Raw genomic sequence first — 19,983 nt, 5'->3', positions numbered from 1 at the left:
TAAATCTTTTATTATTATAATTTTTATTTTGTTCACAAGTAGCCATGGTGCAAGTAATTTCAAATTACTCAAATGACAGAACTGATAAGAAAAATTTCCGAACAAATATCCGAACAAAACTTAAAATATAGTTTTTCCAAGATGCTGCTGTTCTGGGCCGGAGCTCTTCAGTGTTTCCAGAGAGGCTAGAACTTTGTGTGACCATGGTTCTATTAAATATATAGATTAATGCCTTGAATGACACTGAACGCAGTGATTTAACAGCAGATAATTTCCCGCTACGAGAGCTGCATCTACAATATAAGATGTGGAACTTATACAGTAGGCCAACCTTGTAACCAAAATTCAAATAAAAAAATAAAAAATCAACAAATCGAGCTCAGATATGTTGAAGGCCGTGTGCGGTGAGAGCGAATGTTCCTGTGAGGAATTTGTGAAAGTGGGTATGTTGGAATTCAGCAGTGAATACGCTCAAGCTTCATTCTGGCACTTAAAGTGTGATGCAAAAAACAGAACAGACAGAACCTACAGTATAAAACAAAGTGGACAGACTGCAGAGTCAGAATGTGAACAACATGCCAGAAAAAGGCACCGTGGGCAAAAACAGACAGGGGGGAAGAAACCACTTAGCATGTAGCCCCAGATATATCATCTACACCAACACAAAATGCTCCTCAAGATGCATCGTCATCTTTAAACAAATACAGCTTCAGCATCATAAGAAAACTTAGATTTGTAATTTCTTATCCAGTGTTAAGGCACATACTATTGCTTAGAAAATACAGAAATATAAATGATCTTTGGTAAATGATACACTTTACAAAAATGACAAGAGATACAACAATCATAAAATATTAAAAAGGTGCTGCTGCTTTAAATGCTTAACAAGTGAACAAACTATAGCATGTTTCCAATATTCCATACTTTTACTAGTTAGTTTTGCATGATAAAACTGATTCCTTTCAAAAGTGTGAAAGGAATAAAACTTTTCATACTGTATCTGAGCACGGAACATGCCACCAGCACCAACAATACTCAATGGCAATTCTAAAATAATGCTTTCAAAGTGCAAATTTAAATCTTAAAGCCGCATCTTTTACATTTGGGAAAGACCTTCTTTCACCATTGAGCTTTTGGTTTACAGCCGAGCACCTGCAGAACAGAACTGGACTGGGCTGAGATAAACTCAGCACGTGAAATAAACTGTTAAAAAAGGACCTTCAAGTAAACTTGTTTATGAAATGTGATGGTAGCTTGTTGTCAATCTACTGTACAGTGCTTAAAGGAATAGGTCAACATTTTGGGAAATACACTTATTTGCTTTCTCACTGCGAGTCAGAGGAGAAGATTGATACCAATGTCTGTACACCAAATATGAAGCTACAGCTAGGAGCCTGTTACCTTAGCTTAGCATAAAGACTGAAAACAGGGGGAAACTGCTAGCTTGGCTCTGTCCAAAGGTAATAACATCTGCTCACTAGCACTTGTAAAGCTCCCAAATGAAAGCTAGGGGTAGGTAACGTTGGAGAAACTAGCAAGAGACAGCTAGATTTTTAAAGTATCCAACCAAAAAAATCCCACCCCCTCCCTTCAAGCCTCCCTCCAAAGCTGCTCCCCCAAAACACATTTTCATGTGCAATGAGTGCACGGGCAGAGTGTGCGCAGGGGGGCTGGTAGGCCAGCCAATGGATGGGCTTATTACAGCCCTGCGACAGCCACATTTGATTTATTGATTGCTGTCGGGATATAAAGACAATTTCAACAAATACAACAAAAAATGCTTCTGAAATGACCCTCGCTTTCTCATGGTATCTCTTTTGTTTAATCCATACAAAAACTGGAGTGTAAAAACTAAACATTTTGTGTTTTTTTCAGGGGTTTTATGCTGGACTACTTCTTGGTCAGGAGCAGTGACTTCCTGGAGTTTCCGCTGGTTGCTTGGCAACCTTGAGGTGACGCGAGACTCACGTTTTTGTACGGATTAAACAAACGAAAAAGATAACATATCAATTATGCTAAGCTACGCTAACTGTCTCCTGACTTTAGCTTCATATTTAACAGACAGACATGACAATGGTATCAATCTTCTCATGTACCTCTTGGTAAGAAAGCAAATAAACTCATTTGCCAAAAATGCCAAACTATTCTATTAATGTGAAACTTGTTGGCACTGTTAAAACAGATCCAATGAGTCAGTGGACACACACACACACACACACACACACACACACACACACACACACACACACACACACACACACACACACACACACAGAGCATCATTTCTGGTAGATTCTTGCTGTATTAAGCCTGACACTACAATTTCCAATTTCTTGGTGAGTTCTCGTAATGATTATATTTTAAAGTCAACAGCTCTCATAATTATTCAGTGGAATGTACTATGCGACAACAGCTATAAACACACTTTAAAATTTAGCAAAACTTTTTTTGCAAATCCAGCAACAAGACTGAAATGTGCACTGAGCCAATGCCACTATTTGCTGATTTATGTAAAGATAAAACTCTTTGATAATATGCACTGAAACAAGTTTCTGTGGGGATTTAAAACATATAAAATGACTCCTCTCAGGATTATCTACACTGATTCAAGGCCGCAGTGGCATCTGATCCAGGTCTTAATGCATTTACAGGCGAATCTGAAAGAATGAACAGAGTACCATTTCAGAAAGAGAAAACAACCTCCCAAATAAGCCAGCAGTGGAATGTCTCTACTCTGCTCTTCCTTACATTAAAACCTGATCAAGTACTGAGATGCATAGTTGGGAAAAATTTTTCCCAGAATTAAAAAAAACAAACGGGAGATATTCCAGTTTTTCCATCTCCCACGCCTCGAAAATATCTCAAGCTTTAAACATCCAAAATATAAAGTACCTATTTGTATCTTTTATAAAAGAATCTCCTCGGAAAATAAAATAAAATTAGATTAAAAAACTATCGTGCAAATTGGAGTTTGAGTAACATACTTAAGACTGTAAGACATCACAAGGTGGTGTGCAGCGGCTGTTCTGCCACCTGCTCTGTCCTCTGTGCTGGATGAACGGTGTGGTCAGACTTGAGTCTTTCCTCTGAGTTCCTTGTGTATTTGACACACTGGGAGTCTCCGTCAGGAGGCAGGTTCAGCTGGACGCTGTCTGTCTGTGTGAGCAGAGGCGTGGAGGTGAGCCAGCTGGACAGACTCAGATCTGACGCCTCTATAGTCTTATCAAGACACTCCGAGTCTTTGGTGGAAGGGGGCTGCGGCTCCCCCGAGAGCGGAGGAGCGTCTTTGGTGTAAGGAAGAGTGTCTATTTCTGTAGGAACTAATGTGTAGACATCTGAGAGGCCCTTCTCATTGTCTGTGGGCCCCAGCGGGCTTCTCTGGCCCTGTTCATCTGTTTGTAAAATGGGCTGCTGTGATGTCTTGGAGGTAGGGAAGCTCCTCTGGTCTTTTTTATTGCAACCTTTAGGGGAGGGCTTACTGAGGGACAGGAAGGGAGGCTTGGGGCTGAGTGGTGACCCCACCTTGACCCTGCTGAGGCTGAGGATGTTCCTGCGGGTTTCAGCAGGGAGTTTATCCAACTGTCTTCCAACTTGGACCGGGCTGGGAAACAGTGTGCCTTGACACGCCCTGTAGAAATATCTGGAAAGTAAAACAGAGCCTGACATCAGGACACACTTCAGCACTATTCCAAAGACGAATACCAGGGATAAACATGAAAGGCATCTGGTACAGATATAATTCATGGCACGGGTCATAAATATTTGAGAAACGGGCTTGTGTATTCAGTCAAACACAAATCAAGCACAGTGTACCTGGGCAGGAGTGCTGCTACAGGCGTGATGACACAGAGCAGGTAGAAGAGGGGGTCCTGCAGCAGCCTCTGTATGGCCCAGTAGGGGTTAGAGGGAGAGTAGCAGGTGGGGCAGGAGGCATTGTAACACAGAGCCACTGTGAAGAATAAGGCTATACTGAAGGCGATAGACAGCCAGTTCATCCAGGTCTACAGGGGAAGGAGACAAGGAAAAGTATTATGATTTTTATTTTCTTTTTGTGTGTGAAAAATACTTAATTTAGTTTTCTAATATAAGTCAGTTCTTACACATTTAAGATTCTTAATAATTAAGTGAAGGTGGACATTGCAGATGACCACTTGTGTTCACTAAAGATGCTACTATTGTACTCTTAAAACATTTTTATGTTATAAGGAAAGAAATGCTGAATAATTTGGTCTCTAACTATAACAAATAATAACACCACTTAAGCAATACACAGTGCATTAAATTGACCTGGATAATAAGATTAGTAACTACAAGTTAGTCCACCCAATGTCCAGCAAATATACTGTATTCCATGAGGATAAATAATTATTAATACATGACATTTTATGATGTTTGTTCACCGAATCTCCAACATCATTGCTGATAAGCGGTGTAATTTAAAGCCATGTAGTCATGGCATTAGCTTTGTTAAACTTGGCTGTGTTCTGATCTCACACCAACACCGCAAACCATCCGAGTCTCAAGGGACGTTTTTGTAGTAATCTGGGTCTATTTTTCTAGTGTCAGCCATACTGTAGGTGATGATACTGAAAAAATGTGCTCAACCATTGCTGGAATCTGGTGATGTGGCAAAGTCCAACAGGGCAGGAACAGTTTATCACACAGGTTGTAAATATACCCCCATTTAGCCATACTATCTTATTTAGAAATGAAACTCCAAGCGAGTGCAGCCAAATGTCAAAATAAATAAATAAATAAATAAAGCATGCTTGCACACAATTACAAAAACTACTTTGTCGAACCAGGAAGTCTGTCTTTACATTCTCATAGATGTTTACAGTGCAACAGACTGATAATACAGTAAATATACATTATTCATTAGTCATTTTAAAGCTGCATTAATTCGTTTTTTTTTGGCCACTTGGGGGCAGCAGAACAAGCTGTAAACACAACATCCAGATGTGCAAAGATATAGTTTTTCAGTAAAACTCGTTTGTTCACAACCTGTCTGACCACCCATGTTCCTTGCCATGTCGGACTCTAGCGAGTCGTGGTTTTAGCGATGCCGCTGTGTCCCCATATCTGATGGCCAAGACAAATTAAAACTGAGGTTATATGAAACCAGAATTTTTCTTTAAGCAGGTATATAAACCAATGAATGTTATCAGCGGAATTAATATGAGTCTGCACACTAAATATTTTATATGGAGATATGTGTTCTTGTGCTCTTTAATGAGTTTAGGCAGTTAGAGGACAAACTGCACTCGTGTCATCCTGAGGTCTTCTTGAGTAGACTGGCTGATAGACATCTGACAGAGTAATTTCTATACAATGAATTCACTGGAGTATTGTCCCTCCTGACACACAAGCACACACAGAAGCACATAATTAATTACTGTCTCACAGCTACTGTATGGGAGAAGAGAAAGAGCGCTGCCTGCTGTCACCTCAAACACCTTTAATTGACTTTCACAGCCGTTTATCAATCATGCATGCATTATGTTCCTGAGCAGCCAGAGAATGAAGTACCTGCCAGCTGAGCATTTGGAAATGTTTACCTTCGGTCAAAGCTGCTCACCATGAATACTTTTATGCACGAGGGGCCATCATGTCCAGGAAGGTAGTTAGTGAAAAGGACATTTTTCATGTACAAAACTTGTCAGGCTAAATTTACAGCCACAGCATAATGGAAAAGACTCTGATTCAATGCAAGGTCATAAATTTAAAATGGCTCGTGAACAAGACTGCCGGGCCGTTTACGAAAACTACACGTGGATACCTGAGAATAAAACCAAGGCAGGGAGGGGGGAAAAAACAGGTATTTTGGAGCTCTGTGGCAGTGTGAAGTGGTGGTGTGCTGTGATGCGGCGTAGTGGAGACAGTTTGCAGAGGGCCTGGACGGAAGCAGACACGCTGTCAAGCTGATATATAGGCTCAGTGCTGCAGAGCTTTCTGGTTCAATCTAATCAGCCGGAGTTAAATATCCATGTGCCTGTCAGCCTTCACACCAGCGCTTTCACAAAGCCAAGATGCTGATTTGAGTGAGAAAAAACAGCACTGAGAGAGAGGATGCAAGTGAAGAAATCTTCGAGTATTGCCGTCAATGGGTCTAAAATGAGGTTCCTTACCCAGGTTTTGGTCTCAATGCCCAAGTGCACCAGAATGGTGAATAAAGCGAGGGTGGTGATGGGAGTTCCCCATGTAAACAGATCCACGTCAGAGTCAGCATAGGCCTGGGGAGAAGAAGAAGAACGGGAGGAGACGGGCGAAAAGAGCGGAAATGATGAGTAAGCAAGAGCAACAAGGAATTTCTGAACTGATGGAAATTAAAACCAGACTCACAAAGTAAGGAATGAAGAAGCAGACCAGACTTTGGTAGAAGGCATCAATCATGTTCATCCAGAACATATATGGCTTATATTCCTGCGAGATGAAACCAGAGATTTACAGTCACGAACCTCATCAACTTGACTGAGCAGAAGTTGAGATCATACCAAGGTGCAGAATAATATAAAAATACTGTCATAATCATAAAGTTAAAGCTGAGCAGTCCAACATCCATACACTAATCACTAATGATTAATAACACATCTCAGTCAGAGTAAGTCTGCTATGTTATAGGTTTTCTCTATTCCATTCAACATAGCCATCAAAAACCTTGAAATCCTTGACAAAGCTACCAAGAGTGCATTTCTGTTGCTTTTTACACAATCTACACAAAACTCATGAACTCACAAAAAAGTTGTAATTGTACACATTTAACAACAGAAATGAAAGGCTTACTGATACAAGTAAGAGTAATTTCATTTAACAGGGAGAGTGTTTGTGGTTTCCTTTGAAACAAATCTCTGATTTGTGTGAATCAGTGCTAACACATCCAAGAATCAAAGTCTACAGCCATGCTAGCAGCTCTGCGAGGCTGTACTTCAGCACAGTGGTGCTTCAAGCTAAACGCTAACATCAGCATGCTAACGTGCTAACAGAATGACAATGCTAACACGGTGATGTTTAGCAGGTAATGTTTACCATGTTCACAGATGTATTAACACTAAAAGAGGAGGAACAAATACACAAGTAGACGGGACCTCGGAGTTCTGGCCGTTCACATAGAGCTGAGGTAGTTGTTGGAGAGTCTCTGCTGACACGTCTTTGTCCAGAGTGCCAGTGATGAGTTGTGGGAAGGCGGAGAACATCAGGTTGAAGAAGATAAGATACCACTGGTCAATCATGGCTGAACCTGAGAATCCACAGTAGAACTGATACCAGAAGATGAGCGCTACAAACATCTGTGGGAACAAAAGATAACAGGGATGAATTCACACGAGGAGGCAGGACAGAAAACCAAGAAAACACACCGTTTTGGGGAAAATCACTTCCTTATTTGTCGACTTATCTGAATCACATATTTGCTGACTGTTGAATGATGTTAGCTATGTTCACTTTAACATCTGCGTCTGCACAGATGCTGTGAGACGAGTATATACAGAGGTAACAGCGGCTTACAGCATTCTTGTAGAAGAAATAGAGAATCATGTTAGCCAGTCGGGAGTAGCACCAGTGTCCGTGGACCAGCAGGAGTTTCTGGAGATACCGGAAACGTGGGAGGGCAAAGTCACTCGCCATCACCGCCTGCAAAACACCAGAAGGACCCGACATTCAGTCTCCTCCATCCTATGCTTTCTCTCTCCCTCACACCATCAACACACACACACAGACACACACACACACACGTGACTTGTGCAGTTATTAGGGAATAACTGTAGGAAATGGCTGGCCCTGCTCCACTCACCTGCTTTTTTTCTCCTTTTTAATGACTCTTTAGTGGGTATCATCTTTCCAAAGCAATAACCGCTAAACTAGTTGTCCACCTTTTGGGATTCATCGTTACAGCAGCAGCAAGCTGTCAGTCTCATCTATCAACATCTAAAAACAAAACCCTCCCTGTAGTAGAGCCGGGTTTATAACTTAGATTTTAAACGGCGCCGCTAACCCTTTATGACACATCTCAACTGTCAACATTATCTGTTAACAAAAAAAACAAAAAACAAAAAAAAAAACAAAACAACGGCAGATGCCTCGTTGTGCAGCAATTTAGTTTCTGCTGCGCTCTCATAACGGGCTTGTAACGGCTACACGGGGAGTGCGCTCCTGACAGGAGAAAGGTGTGTTAATCATAATGCAGTATGTGCTGGCATGGGCGCAGAAATGTGTGCGTCTCAGCACACTATGGAATCCTGAGGAGTGACCGCTGTCTCATTAGGAGCAAATTTGATTAACAATGATTAATCTAGCAGCCCAGTTAAGGACAGGATACTGAGACGTTAACAGATGTGCTACACAGCAGCGTGCCTCCGAAGCCTCCCATAGAAGTTAATTGGGAATCTCCATTATTGCTATGCAAGATCACCTTTCTGGAACAGGGTGCTTGAGTTAAATGAGCGGGGCGTCAACACACATTTTTTTTACCACGTTATTGCCAGCTGCCTTGGCTGTGGCATTGGCCGTGACCTTAGAGCAGGGAGAGAAGCTGGTGTGGATGGAGTCGAGATTAAAGCACCCATAAAGCGTACTGCTTCACTGCAGGACACAGGACAAGCTTCCTGACTCAGCAACACACAGGCAATCCTATTTAGAAGATGTGTATGGATGTGGGCTAGAACAAGCACTTAAGAGTAATGAAAACACATTAACTATGCTAAAGAATGCCAGTGTCTCCCCTTATTCCCCTTATCCTCTTACCCATCGCTCCTCCCACCCTGCTCAACCTCTCAGGATCTCTCATACTGCATGTTTTTATGATCCCCTTCAAATCACCCCGCATCCACTCCTCCTTCTCTGCGTCACCCACTTCACCCCCCGATAAATTCCCGTACAGGTCCTGCCCAGAATTCTCCTTACCTGCATGCCCTCTTGTCCCGAGATACCCACGCCCACGTCCGCTACCTGGATCATGCTGACATCATTGGCCCCATCACCTGAGATTAATGTAGTGAGAGAGAGAGAGAAAGAAAAGGAAACTGAGTAGATAGCCTCAAGATACATTAAAGGTGGGGTATGCAATTCTGAACCATGATATAGAGCGAACGACGACACAGCAAGTAATGTAACTAATGTTAGCTACGTTGTGGGTTAGCAAACTGTCGCTACAGTTGCTGCTGTGAAGCTAACAGCCAGAGAGGATGAGACGGTTTCCCAGAGCAGCACACCAGCTCCAGACAGCGATACTCACAACTCTCCTGCTACTATAGCTAACATCACAACAACAACAACAACAACAACAACAGCATATCTTGGCAAACTAGAAAGTAAGCTGAATGTCCGTGGGCAAATCACTTAACGTTACCTGACACACAAATCATGGCTGGAATAGTGTTGTGTGAGTCCGAGCCACTTTGTTTATTTCCCATTTACAGAGCCAGGGCCGCGTACAAACACCAGAGTTTTTTTGCAGCGCACACACTGAACGGACAGCTAGCGGACCGTGAGGAGATATTCACTGAATTTGACAAAAAGAGTCGGATACCCCACCTTTAATACATAAACTGTAATCAGGAGATTGGCTTGGTATCAGTTTGCCAGCAGCCTGCAAGCAGAAAGAACTTTACTGAGCGTGGTTATGGCAAGACTGAGCTGTATTGTTATGTACGTGGGAGGAACGTCAAACTTTCACAGAGCTGTCAGTTTCTTATTAGCCGTTATTTTCGCTGTATGTGTGTGTTTATTATTTGCTGCTTCTCATCAGGTGCCCTTCACCAGCTCAACTGTCCCTCTGGTTAGGCAGAGCTAGGCCTGCTGTGGTGGCTGACAGGCAGTGTTCTTGTTTTTGCTCCATTTTGAGGGCTGTGGATATTTTTTATTTTTTTGTCACCACAGCTGGTGGAGTGGGAGATGAAGTGTTGGTGGGCAGAGAGGGGTTTTGTTGTCACAATAGCAAACATGACTGGAGTGGCAGCATCGGCTGAATATGAGAGGTAGGTGGTGATGAGCGCTCAAACGGAGGTTACCAGTTTGTGTTAGCTGGCAAATACTGTTCCAGTATGACAAAATCTATCCAAAGACACTGGTACTGCAGCAGTGTATTAACTGGCATGTGAACAGGCACATTTCTATCCCCACTGCCCTATTTTAAAAAAGGTATCTATGATATATTGGTAATACGGAATAGTTATTAAATCTATGAAGCCCTAAAGTGTTCAATATTAACTTAAAACCAACCGCCAGCAAGCTAGCTAGATCAAGTTGGCTACAACAACCCGAGAGAAGTAAAGACCCTGTGTGTTTTTACTTTTCACAGAGCTGTGTGTCTTTTTCTGAGAATCTCTTCAGAATCACAACGCTGCTGAGCTAACACCAAATTAACCAGCCAATGTTAGCTGTTACAGCTAACACTGTCTCCTAACTTTAATGCTGAGTACGAAATCCAAGCTCACAAGCCAACCCAGCTAGTTAGCCGGTTAGCTAGGTTGCATGTGCAGCCTTGTTAAGCTAAGTAAGAGAAGACGTTAGTTATTGTAGCTGTGTACTGTGTATATTTACAGAACCCTGTACCTCGTTGATTTTGAATTACTTTGATTTTGTTGTTGCTCGAGCTAACATAGCTAACTCGCTAAATTTGGTAGAGGCTGGCTAAGAGGCTGGGGGCACATGTGATAAAAGGTGAGGGGGACGAGCAACGGTGACAACGCCACGCCACATGAAAAATGCCATTATGAAATAAAAACACGTTTTAAAAAGGGACATTTTGAAACAAAAATTTCTATAATGAAACAAAAAAAAAGAATAACATTTCATATTTTTTTGTTCTTCATAATAATTAATTGAGTTATAATAATTTATTAATGTATTTTAAAATGTATTGGTTAATTTATATTTTATATTATATTCATATGACTATATTGTCTCATTATTTTATTTAATATTGAACACTTATTGGACTGCAACTAACGATTACTGTATGTTAATTGACTAGCGTATAAATGTCAGAAAATGCCCATAACAGAGCCCAAGGTGATCAAATGATTTAACTATTACATTGTTTTGTCTGATCAAAAGTCAAAAACCCAAAGATATTTAATTTACAATGATATAAAACTGAGAAAAGCAGCAAATTCTCACATTTGATTATTGCTGGTGATTATTTTTCTGTTGATTGTCTGGTTATTTCATAACTACTAATGTGCATTAACATTGTTGCCTGGTTCTAACCATTCAGCAGAGTGTACAAGGCGTGTCTATATTATATTCACATTTGTTGCATCTTTTTCTTGCCTACTGTAAACAATTTAAATTGCTGCAATAGAAAGAAAACAAATTACACATTGAAATGTTCTGTGAAGTAAAATATAATTTACATATAGACTACAGAAGGGGGAGGCTCCATTCTTGTTAGCGGTGTAACAGCAAATGAGGTCTGAAAATGTGGTGTTGTAATGATAAGCTTAGAGTACTGATAGATATTAGAGCTTCACCATTAAAGGCTGTAAAGAGTACGGTCTAGATCTGCTCTATAGGAAAAGTGCAATGAGATAACTTCTGTGATGAATTGGCACTATATAAATAAAAATAAATAAAATCATCTGCTGTCCTCACAGAGATGTAAAATAAAGGAGTGTGAGGAGCTGCAGTGTTTCCGCCACATTACTGCTAACAGCAATGACAAAAAAGTGCTTGGCTGGCAAAAATGGGATCCTCCTGAGAGCAGCAGGAACAAATAAATGGAAAACAAGGAAAAGACAGTCACAAGCCACACGGACATCCTCATGTCTCCTCCATTATTCTACAGCTTCATTAAGCCAAAGCCTATAATCACTAAAGGTGCCTTAAAATAACACTGTTTTGAGGTGTGTGATGAGTGTGCACCGCTTTTTAACATTTCAAAGTCAACTCATATTGATACCAAAGCAAGAGGAACATCCAGGAGCTTCACTACATCTGTGTTATAGTGAGTTTGCCACATTGACATCCATCCTATAGGGACATGATGTGGGATCTGTTCATTGATTACTGAACAGGAAAAGATCTCCTATCTTCATGATGCTTGAAGACTTTGAGGAATTTGTTTAACTTTGCCTGTGTACGAGTAACAACTGCTGCAGGGTTATTTGACAGTCATAAGAGCACTGTAGGAGCTCACTGAATTATGAATATTTAGTTTGCTAAGATGGCCCAAATATTTTAGCTTCTGACACTAAAATGATCAGCTGCTCAGATTTTTGACACACTGCCAGACCAGCGAGTACATAAAGTACTTTGTAGCCGGGAGGTCGTTCGTTTGATCACCAGACCTGCAGGAAAATCTGGGTGGGGAACGGGAAAGGGCAGCGCTTGCAGCTCTTTTATTATCACCACAAAAAAAAGTAGTGGCTGCCACTAGGTGTTATTAAAGAGCAATATTTCACTAACAGTCTCTCTGATTCAGATGCTGGTCCCTGTTACTCATCATATACATGGGAAATCATCTAGGAAATGGATACAGCACCTGTTTCACCAATTGTCTAAAAACACATTTGTTGGAATGATGAAGGTGAGGCTCAGCAAAAGTCTGAGTTATGATGTGACAAGCAAACTAGGTAGCACTTTGGAGAGGCGACTTTTTGACACTACTGAGGAACATTTTTCAGGTGAAGGTGAAGAGCTTCAGGCTTGAGGCAAGACACCTGTCAGGTCAGTTTCACCAGAATCACCAGTTGCTAAAATTGAAAAGTTTTGTCCATTATTGACATAAAAGGAAACAAGTTTCTTTACATGAACTACTTAAAAAAATGAAAAACTCAAGGTGAGCCAGACTGAAGTTGTAGGAGAGTCTTTTGAGCATTTTTTTTAAAGTTGATATTTTCCCCTGTCAGCAGCTGTGTGCAGGGGCTCAGGCGTGTTTTGATCTGTTTGGATCTTACAACCTGGTGATAGCCTAAAGGTTCAAGACTACAGCTTATAGTTTAAACAATTGTTAAGGAATATTTAATCCTAAATTTAACTCCGCGTCGGGTTCTTATGTGTCTGACACCAAAAACACGTGCAAGCATGACATTATAAAGTCTTCTCTTCAGAATAGGACTATTAGTTGTTTTCTTTCTAGGACAGGTTATTTGTTCACTGATTGACAATTTTGACAAATATGGAACCATGGAGAGCAAAACACGCATATCATTTGCACAGGTCTAAATGTGATCACGAGGTGGGACATAAACACTTTTTTCCACTGGCAGTCAAAGCACGTCTAAAGCATCTGGCTCAAGAGCTCAAATAAAAAGGGGTGTTATAAGAATACGACTGTGTGTCTTGATGGATCTTGAACTTTTACTTACCTATTGCTAGAGTCATGACCTTCAGCTTGTTCCGCACCAGTTTGACCACCATGCTCTTCTGCAGCGGCGTGGAGCGGCAGCAGAGCACTGAACGACAGCTCCGCGCGACAGCCAGAAACTTATCCTCCAAACTCTTATCCAGGGCATAGGCCAAGGTCCGCCCGTCAATTACCAGGCCCAGCTGATGCACCATGAAGGGAGCGGTGTGGGAGGATGAGGACGGAGATGAAGAGGGATAGATCTCAAAGGGTGCAAAGTTATTGTGGAAGGCCTTGGCGGTGTGGTCTGTAGAGCTGCAGAGGAATTTGGCCTGGATGTAGTGTAAACTCTCCTCCAGCAACAACGCACACGCCTCCTGGTTCAGAGACAGGCACAGAGTGGGCTGGAGTTCACGATCAGGTCACTAAGTTGTTTAATATCACATTGCCTGACCTGCTTCACATCTGGCAAACAGATGCTTCAACAGCACAGAATTAAACATTGTTGGACCTCTAATGATCGTCCAACCTCATTTTTAAACAAAGGTGGTGTTTTCGATGACTAAAAGGACAATATTAAAAGAATAGTTTGACATTTTGGGAAACACGCATATTCACACTCTTACCAAGAGTTAGATTTAGAAGATCGATAGCACTCTCATGTCTGTGCAGTAAAATATGAAGCTACAGCTAGCAGCCAGTTAGCTTAGCTTAGCATAAAGACTGGAAACAGCTAGCCTGTCGTTGTCCAAGTGTAAAAACGACAAGTTGTGTTTTTATGGGGGTCCTGTGCTGGACTTTTTCTTGGCTGGGTGTAGTGACTTCCTGGCGTTATCACTGTGAGGTTGCCAGGCAACTAGGAGACTCCAGGAAGTCACTGCGATAGTCTGGCACATAACCCCCATAACACTTCAGTTTCAGTACAGATTAAACAAAAAAAGCTCTGGTTCTCTGTGTTTCCAGTCTTTATGCTAGACTAAGCTAACCAGTTGCTAGTTATAGCTTATTTACTGCACAGACAAGTGGTATTAATCTTTTCATCTAACTCTACCCCAAGAAAGCAAATAAGAGCATTTCCTGAAATGTTGAACTATTCCTTTAAGAATATGTACTTTGCACAATTTGTGCAGTGGCATATTTATCAATAGTTTTATTTATTTAACATATACACATAAACTTAATTTCAGTAGCCAACCCAAGTGACATTTTTGTTTTAGATTTGAACAAACTGAAATTTTGACCTGATGGTAACGTTAGAGGAAAGGATCACTAAAGTCATTAGGACTCATCATCTGGGCACCATGGGTACCAAGTTTTATGGTAATCCATCCGATAGTTTGTGAGATATTTCAGTCTGACCAAAGTGGTAGAACAACTGCCCGACAGGCCGACAACGCAATACCTGGAGCCACGGTGCTAGCATGGCCAAAAATGTCACGCTGTCATTTAAATTTTTGTCTTTTCAGCGAAGGAAGTCTGAGTTTATGAAATACTCGCTTCTGCCGCTCACCTGAGAATCAGCATTCAGCGTCAGGATCTCCTCCTCAGGGTCCAGCAGCTTGCAGGCATATGCAATATTGACAGCCGTCTCCTGTTTGTCACCTGTCAGCACCCATATCTGCAGGCCGGCCTTCCGCAGAGAAGCTATGGTTTCAGGTACACCGTCCTGCAGCCGGTCCTCAATGCCCGTCGCTCCTGCGGGTGAAGAAACATGATGGTGACACACCCTCAAACATCCACACAACAGTATTGAGTGGATAAGTAATACTAGTATTCAGGTATAATCTACAAGTGTAGTATGGATGAGGCGTCTTTTTCGGAGACCTAAAAGAAATCAATAAAGAAATCAAACAATTACCCAGAAGATGGAGGTTTGTCTCCAGTCGCAGGGCCGACTCAAAGAGCAGCTCTTCTCTTCCCTGGATGGCCGTCTCAGCCTCCAGGTGATGCTGCAGCCAGCAGGCATAGTGCTCCTTGCTCAGAATCTGACACGGGAACACAAACACACAGTCACAAACACATATACACACCATCGTCTGTTAAAGTATTGCGGCAAATGTAACAGTGGAGCAGCTTCTCCTTCTTTGCCTACATGGCAGTGGAGGATACACAGGACAATGTGAGACCTTGAGAAGGTGTTTTATCACATCGCTTTGGTGACAGGCTTTGCACAAGCAGGGATATAATGAGCCCGGCTTGTGAAAGCATAAATTAACAGCCTGGGAAAGTGGCACAGATTGCAGCTGAGTCACGAAGAATGTCACTTTGGAAGGGCCAGTCCATGTGATCATCTGTGCTGGGCTACAAACAAAACCTGCCAAAAAGCCACTGAGACACATCATCTCCAACTTCTAAAGCAGTTTAATGAGAGAGAGAGAGAGCATTTGTTCAGCACTTCGTATGAGGTTTATGGATCCCTGTTACCTTTTTTGCAATGCACAGTGTGCGAAGGCCATCTGCAGCATACAGGTTCAGGTAATTTTGGGTCCGGTTGACAATCTTTTTCTGGCGTTTCCCTTTGGAGTTTCCTTAAAAAAATATAAAAGGACAGAAGAGTCAAGACTGAATATCCTTGTTTTTAGAGAATTTGCACAAGTCGTTCAGCATTTTGGTTCCAGATTGCCAAAGGCTTCTTCCAAGAGGCACATGAAAGCCATCTGTCTTCACACCTAAATTAACCATGTATGCTGCGCCTCAATATATTTCACCAAGTCTTCATATTAGTCATCAAGCTGCGTCTGGACTATACTGAGCAAATGTGATAAAATGATTTTCTATCTCATTTTACAAACATAATTAATCTATTTCAATTAATGGTCTGAATAATTTTAATATGACTGAATACTTCATGTTGTTTTAGATGTTCAAGTATCATGTTTCGTAATAGAGTCCTGCTTAAGCCTCTTTGGCGCAGCATCTTGGGTATCTTTCTGGCAGGGGGACAGTGCAGATTGGTTTTTTCAGTCTCCTGACTCAGATGCACCAGCCAACACTGATCACCAGCCTTGGAATCTCACTAACACAACAGCTTGGCAGGCACAGCTACACACGCACCGCCACGCAAAATTATCTTTGACCAAAAACAACAAATTAACATAGAACTATCTGTGATCTCAAGAATACAAACACAAAAAAGGATGATCTTTTTCTTTACCGTGATAAAAGATAAATTCGAAATGTGTTTTTATTCAAAACTAAAAGGCAGACTTAAGGCTGCGATCAGACAGGACGCTGTTTTTGAGAGCAGTAAGTGTTTTGTGTGCTGATAACATGCCCTGGGCTCTTCGCGTTTTAGACGCTCGCAGCACCTCACGTTTTTGCGGAGCGCTCTGAGCGGCTTGAGTTGAAAAAACTTCAACGCAGAGCAACTTCAAACATCATTTGTGTTTTTTCCCCGTTGTCTAATCAGATGAATTGAGAGGCGGGCCTTCTGTGGTGGTGATGACAAAGTTTACAGTTGCTTGGAAATAACAATCATGGAGGAGAAACTAGTGGTGGCTGTTGCTGGATACCTGAAGCTATATGATTTTACCAAACGTAGTTACAATGATTTGAACAGAAAACAGCAGCCTGGAGGCAATTTAGTGCGGTACTTGAGATTTCAGGTAAGTAATTTCATTAATTTAAACTGCACTAATTGTTAACTGGTAGCATACAGTTCATGGTTTGTGTTAAGCTATCGTTAGCTCACTTTATCAAACTGAACCGACCATCATCCAGACAAAGCTCCTGGACCAGCTGGTGGCCCTCCCCGTTTCTCCTATTTCTGAGGGTCCCAAATACCCACACGGATCTCCGTTTTCCCATTTTCCTGTGTCCAGCGTACTATTACTACTACTTGCCAGAGCAAGTGCCTTCCGCCTGTCTATTTATGTATAAATAAATAAATAAATAAATAAATAAATAAATAAATGGTACAGATCTGTTTGTTTACTTCATCACAGCATAATTATGGTTAGGCGAAGGACAGAGTGGTTGCCTAGCAACAGTAAAATTTTGTTTTTTTGTTAACATTAAGGTTTGCACTAGCAACTTTGTGGCTAGCTAGCCAAACGTTCACATAACTCTGTTTCATATATTAACGTTAACTATATCGTTTTATTGAAACTCACCAGTTGTTGTCGACCCCTTTCGTGCTGTCACAGTAATATTTTCATATTTCTTCATTACTTAATCTACGGTTCGTTTCACAGTAATATTATATTAATACTGATATTGATTTTGTCAGTTACTTCTTGCCACATCTTCTGCTTGTGTGTATTGTTATGGCTGGGTTAAATTTACTTGTATGTGCTAGTGCTTTCCATATTCTTGAAGGAGAACAACATCCTCATCTTCCATCCAGTTTGGCTTTTTTCTTTTTGTATTATCTTTGTTGTCCATTTTGGAGAAGCTAGCTAACACTGACAATAATGCTAATGATATGAGTGAAGCGTAACCATCGTAACTTAAGTGCACGTGCTGTATTATGACAGTAACTACAGTGAAAGCCTTAGTCTAAACACTTAGGCAAGGATACAACCTAAAAGGCTTTATGCAACACTCCTAAATGAACACCTGAGCTACTGGGCACTGGCTCTTTAGCTGCTAAATGCTCCACTATGTTCATCAGCTAGTTGCTAACTGTGTCTGTCTGCCATTTGGTTCTGGGCAGTAGCATAAGGTACGTTTTTAGAGTTTGTCTGCTGCGGCCAAAAAACGATGGCATAAGAGTAGTGAGAGTGAACCAAAACAGCAAAGTTGCGGGCTGGAAAATCAACACAATGAGCTGAAAGACGCTAAAACACAGTTCGGTGAAAATTGTGGGTTTGTAACTATGAGCAACCCTTTTCACATTAAACAAACTCATTTGATCCACTGTTAGGATTATTATATTGATTATAGCAGCTTTTAATACTACTACTACTACTACTACTACTACTACTACTAATAAGATTTTGTTAAATTCAGAGAGCCAAGATCAGGACCCAGCGGTCTGCAGTGTCATCACAATCTAAATATCTTTAAATTTACTGCTAGTGGAAGATTTTCTATTAGTGAAAATGGCAGATTAGGAAAAATAACATTAAAATGTAAATTCTATTTTAAAAAAGGTGGAATTCGCTATTACATAGGACCCTGGAACAGGAGTGAGACTGGATTTACACCATGACACACACACTCCAACTTCTAAACCCAAGGGTCTACAGTCTACGTCCAGCTCCTCCATGTGCACGGTTATTAGAGTGACACTGAACAACTCCCTCGTCGCCTGAATGGAGCCATTATGGACGTCTATGTTATGAGGAGGCCCAACTCATACTGCACTCTAATTGGCTGGTTTTACCCAATGGTAAAACAAAGCAGTAACAAGTTGTCTGTGTGAAGACACACCCTTTATGCCATTAAAGCTGCTGAACTGATACACATGGTGGAGAAGGGCTGGGGGTTTGTGTGACAACTGTCCCGATGGAGTCTCTCTCCTCCAGTGAGCAGCACCGCTCTGAATTTTAACTAAGAGAAAAACTTCTCAAAATGGCACACTGTGCCAGCTCAGACATTGCTCTATAGAGGGCATTAAAAATGATGAACAATCAGCACGGCCCTGAACCTAAATGCAAAGGGGCCAGCGTGGTCCTCATAATGGAAAATCAATATAATAAATCATATTGTAATTCAGAATTCCTCCAAAGAATAGGACAGCACGTCAGCTGGAAAACATGCCAAAACAAGATAGGAGTGCTTTCCTTCATTGATGTGTTACTGTTAACAAGTCTTCATTAAGCGTAGGAGGATCATTTAGCAGGAAACCATTTCTCTGTGAAGCCGAGCTGCCTTGTAGAGATGAACTGCCTGCCTCTAATGAACAGGAGGGAGCCGCTAACCAGGCATGTGAAATAAATGAATTACCCGCATGACATGACCGCATGCTCAAGTCAAGACAAGTTGCTGCACAGGTTGATTCAGCCCATCAAAATATAAATAAGTGGAATATATACGATCAGTTTATGGGGCTTTTACACCCAATACCACATCCTGAAAAAAAATCCATTCACGGCCAGTGTGTAAAGAAAAGTCAAATTCGACTTATTGTACGATACACGGACATGACCACGGTGATTTTTGCTGACCTCGATATTGCCCGTTGTGTTTACATGCGTGTTTGTTTACATAAGAATGTCACCAACAATTTAGCCAACATGATGCCAGAATAAACAGCAGGGTTTCTCCTCTTACGCCATGTGCAGACAGTCAGCAGGTCACAGCGTGTGGGGCAAATATACAATGTCCCTGTAGTGAGTTTGTGATTATTTGGCTTAAGATTTCTCTATCCCCCCCTTGCTGCAACTGACACAGCCCCTATGCTTTATACAAATCAGTGCGATGGAATGCCACGCAAATGCCCTTAAGATGACAATAATATCGCTTATCGCAATTATTGCCGGGACAATATATCGTCCAACAAAAGTAGTTATCGTGACAGGCCTACCCACATTGCAACTCAATAGCATCTTATGTTAGACCCTCCCTGCCCCATGTCTTTACGGGTGTTTTCACACCTGTATTTCAGTTCATTTGGTAATGACCAAGGGGGAAAAAATGATACACTGTTGTTTAGTTCTGACTTGAAATATACAGAGTGGGAAACACACCTGTTTTAACTGGTTTTTCACTTTCTGATGTATCAGGAAAAATCTCTGCACACTCGTGTTAATGCGCAT

At 41.4% G+C, this 19,983-nt stretch overlaps 1 protein-coding gene across 3 annotated transcripts in view; it reads right to left on the bottom strand.

The window, feature by feature from the left end:
- Window positions 1-19,983, bottom strand: part of atp10a (ATPase phospholipid transporting 10A) — a 35,096-nt gene continuing 15,113 nt past the window's right edge. For 2 of the 3 annotated variants that reach the window (XM_044200014.1, XM_044200015.1), the window contains 11 exons: window positions 15,707-15,810; window positions 15,141-15,267; window positions 14,793-14,977; window positions 13,305-13,659; window positions 8,899-8,975; window positions 7,504-7,629; window positions 7,086-7,286; window positions 6,343-6,423; window positions 6,129-6,233; window positions 3,814-4,001; window positions 1-3,640 (listed from right to left, as the gene is read on the bottom strand). In XM_044200014.1, the coding sequence (XP_044055949.1) occupies window positions 3,001-3,640; window positions 3,814-4,001; window positions 6,129-6,233; window positions 6,343-6,423; window positions 7,086-7,286; window positions 7,504-7,629; window positions 8,899-8,975; window positions 13,305-13,659; window positions 14,793-14,977; window positions 15,141-15,267; window positions 15,707-15,810 (2,189 nt within the window). In that variant the 3' untranslated portion in view covers window positions 1-3,000. Of the gene's footprint in view, window positions 3,641-3,813; window positions 4,002-6,128; window positions 6,234-6,342; window positions 6,424-7,026; window positions 7,287-7,503; window positions 7,630-8,898; window positions 8,976-13,304; window positions 13,660-14,792; window positions 14,978-15,140; window positions 15,268-15,706; window positions 15,811-19,983 lie in introns of those variants that run through there. The other variant, XR_006378369.1, reaches the window with a different exon arrangement.

The sequence above is a fragment of the Siniperca chuatsi genome, linkage group LG6 (genome assembly GCF_020085105.1).
Source record: "Siniperca chuatsi isolate FFG_IHB_CAS linkage group LG6, ASM2008510v1, whole genome shotgun sequence".
Classification (NCBI taxonomy): Eukaryota; Metazoa; Chordata; class Actinopteri; order Centrarchiformes; family Sinipercidae; genus Siniperca; species Siniperca chuatsi.
Note: the sequence above shows the minus strand (reverse complement) of the source record. Positions and strands in the feature narration are given on the sequence as shown.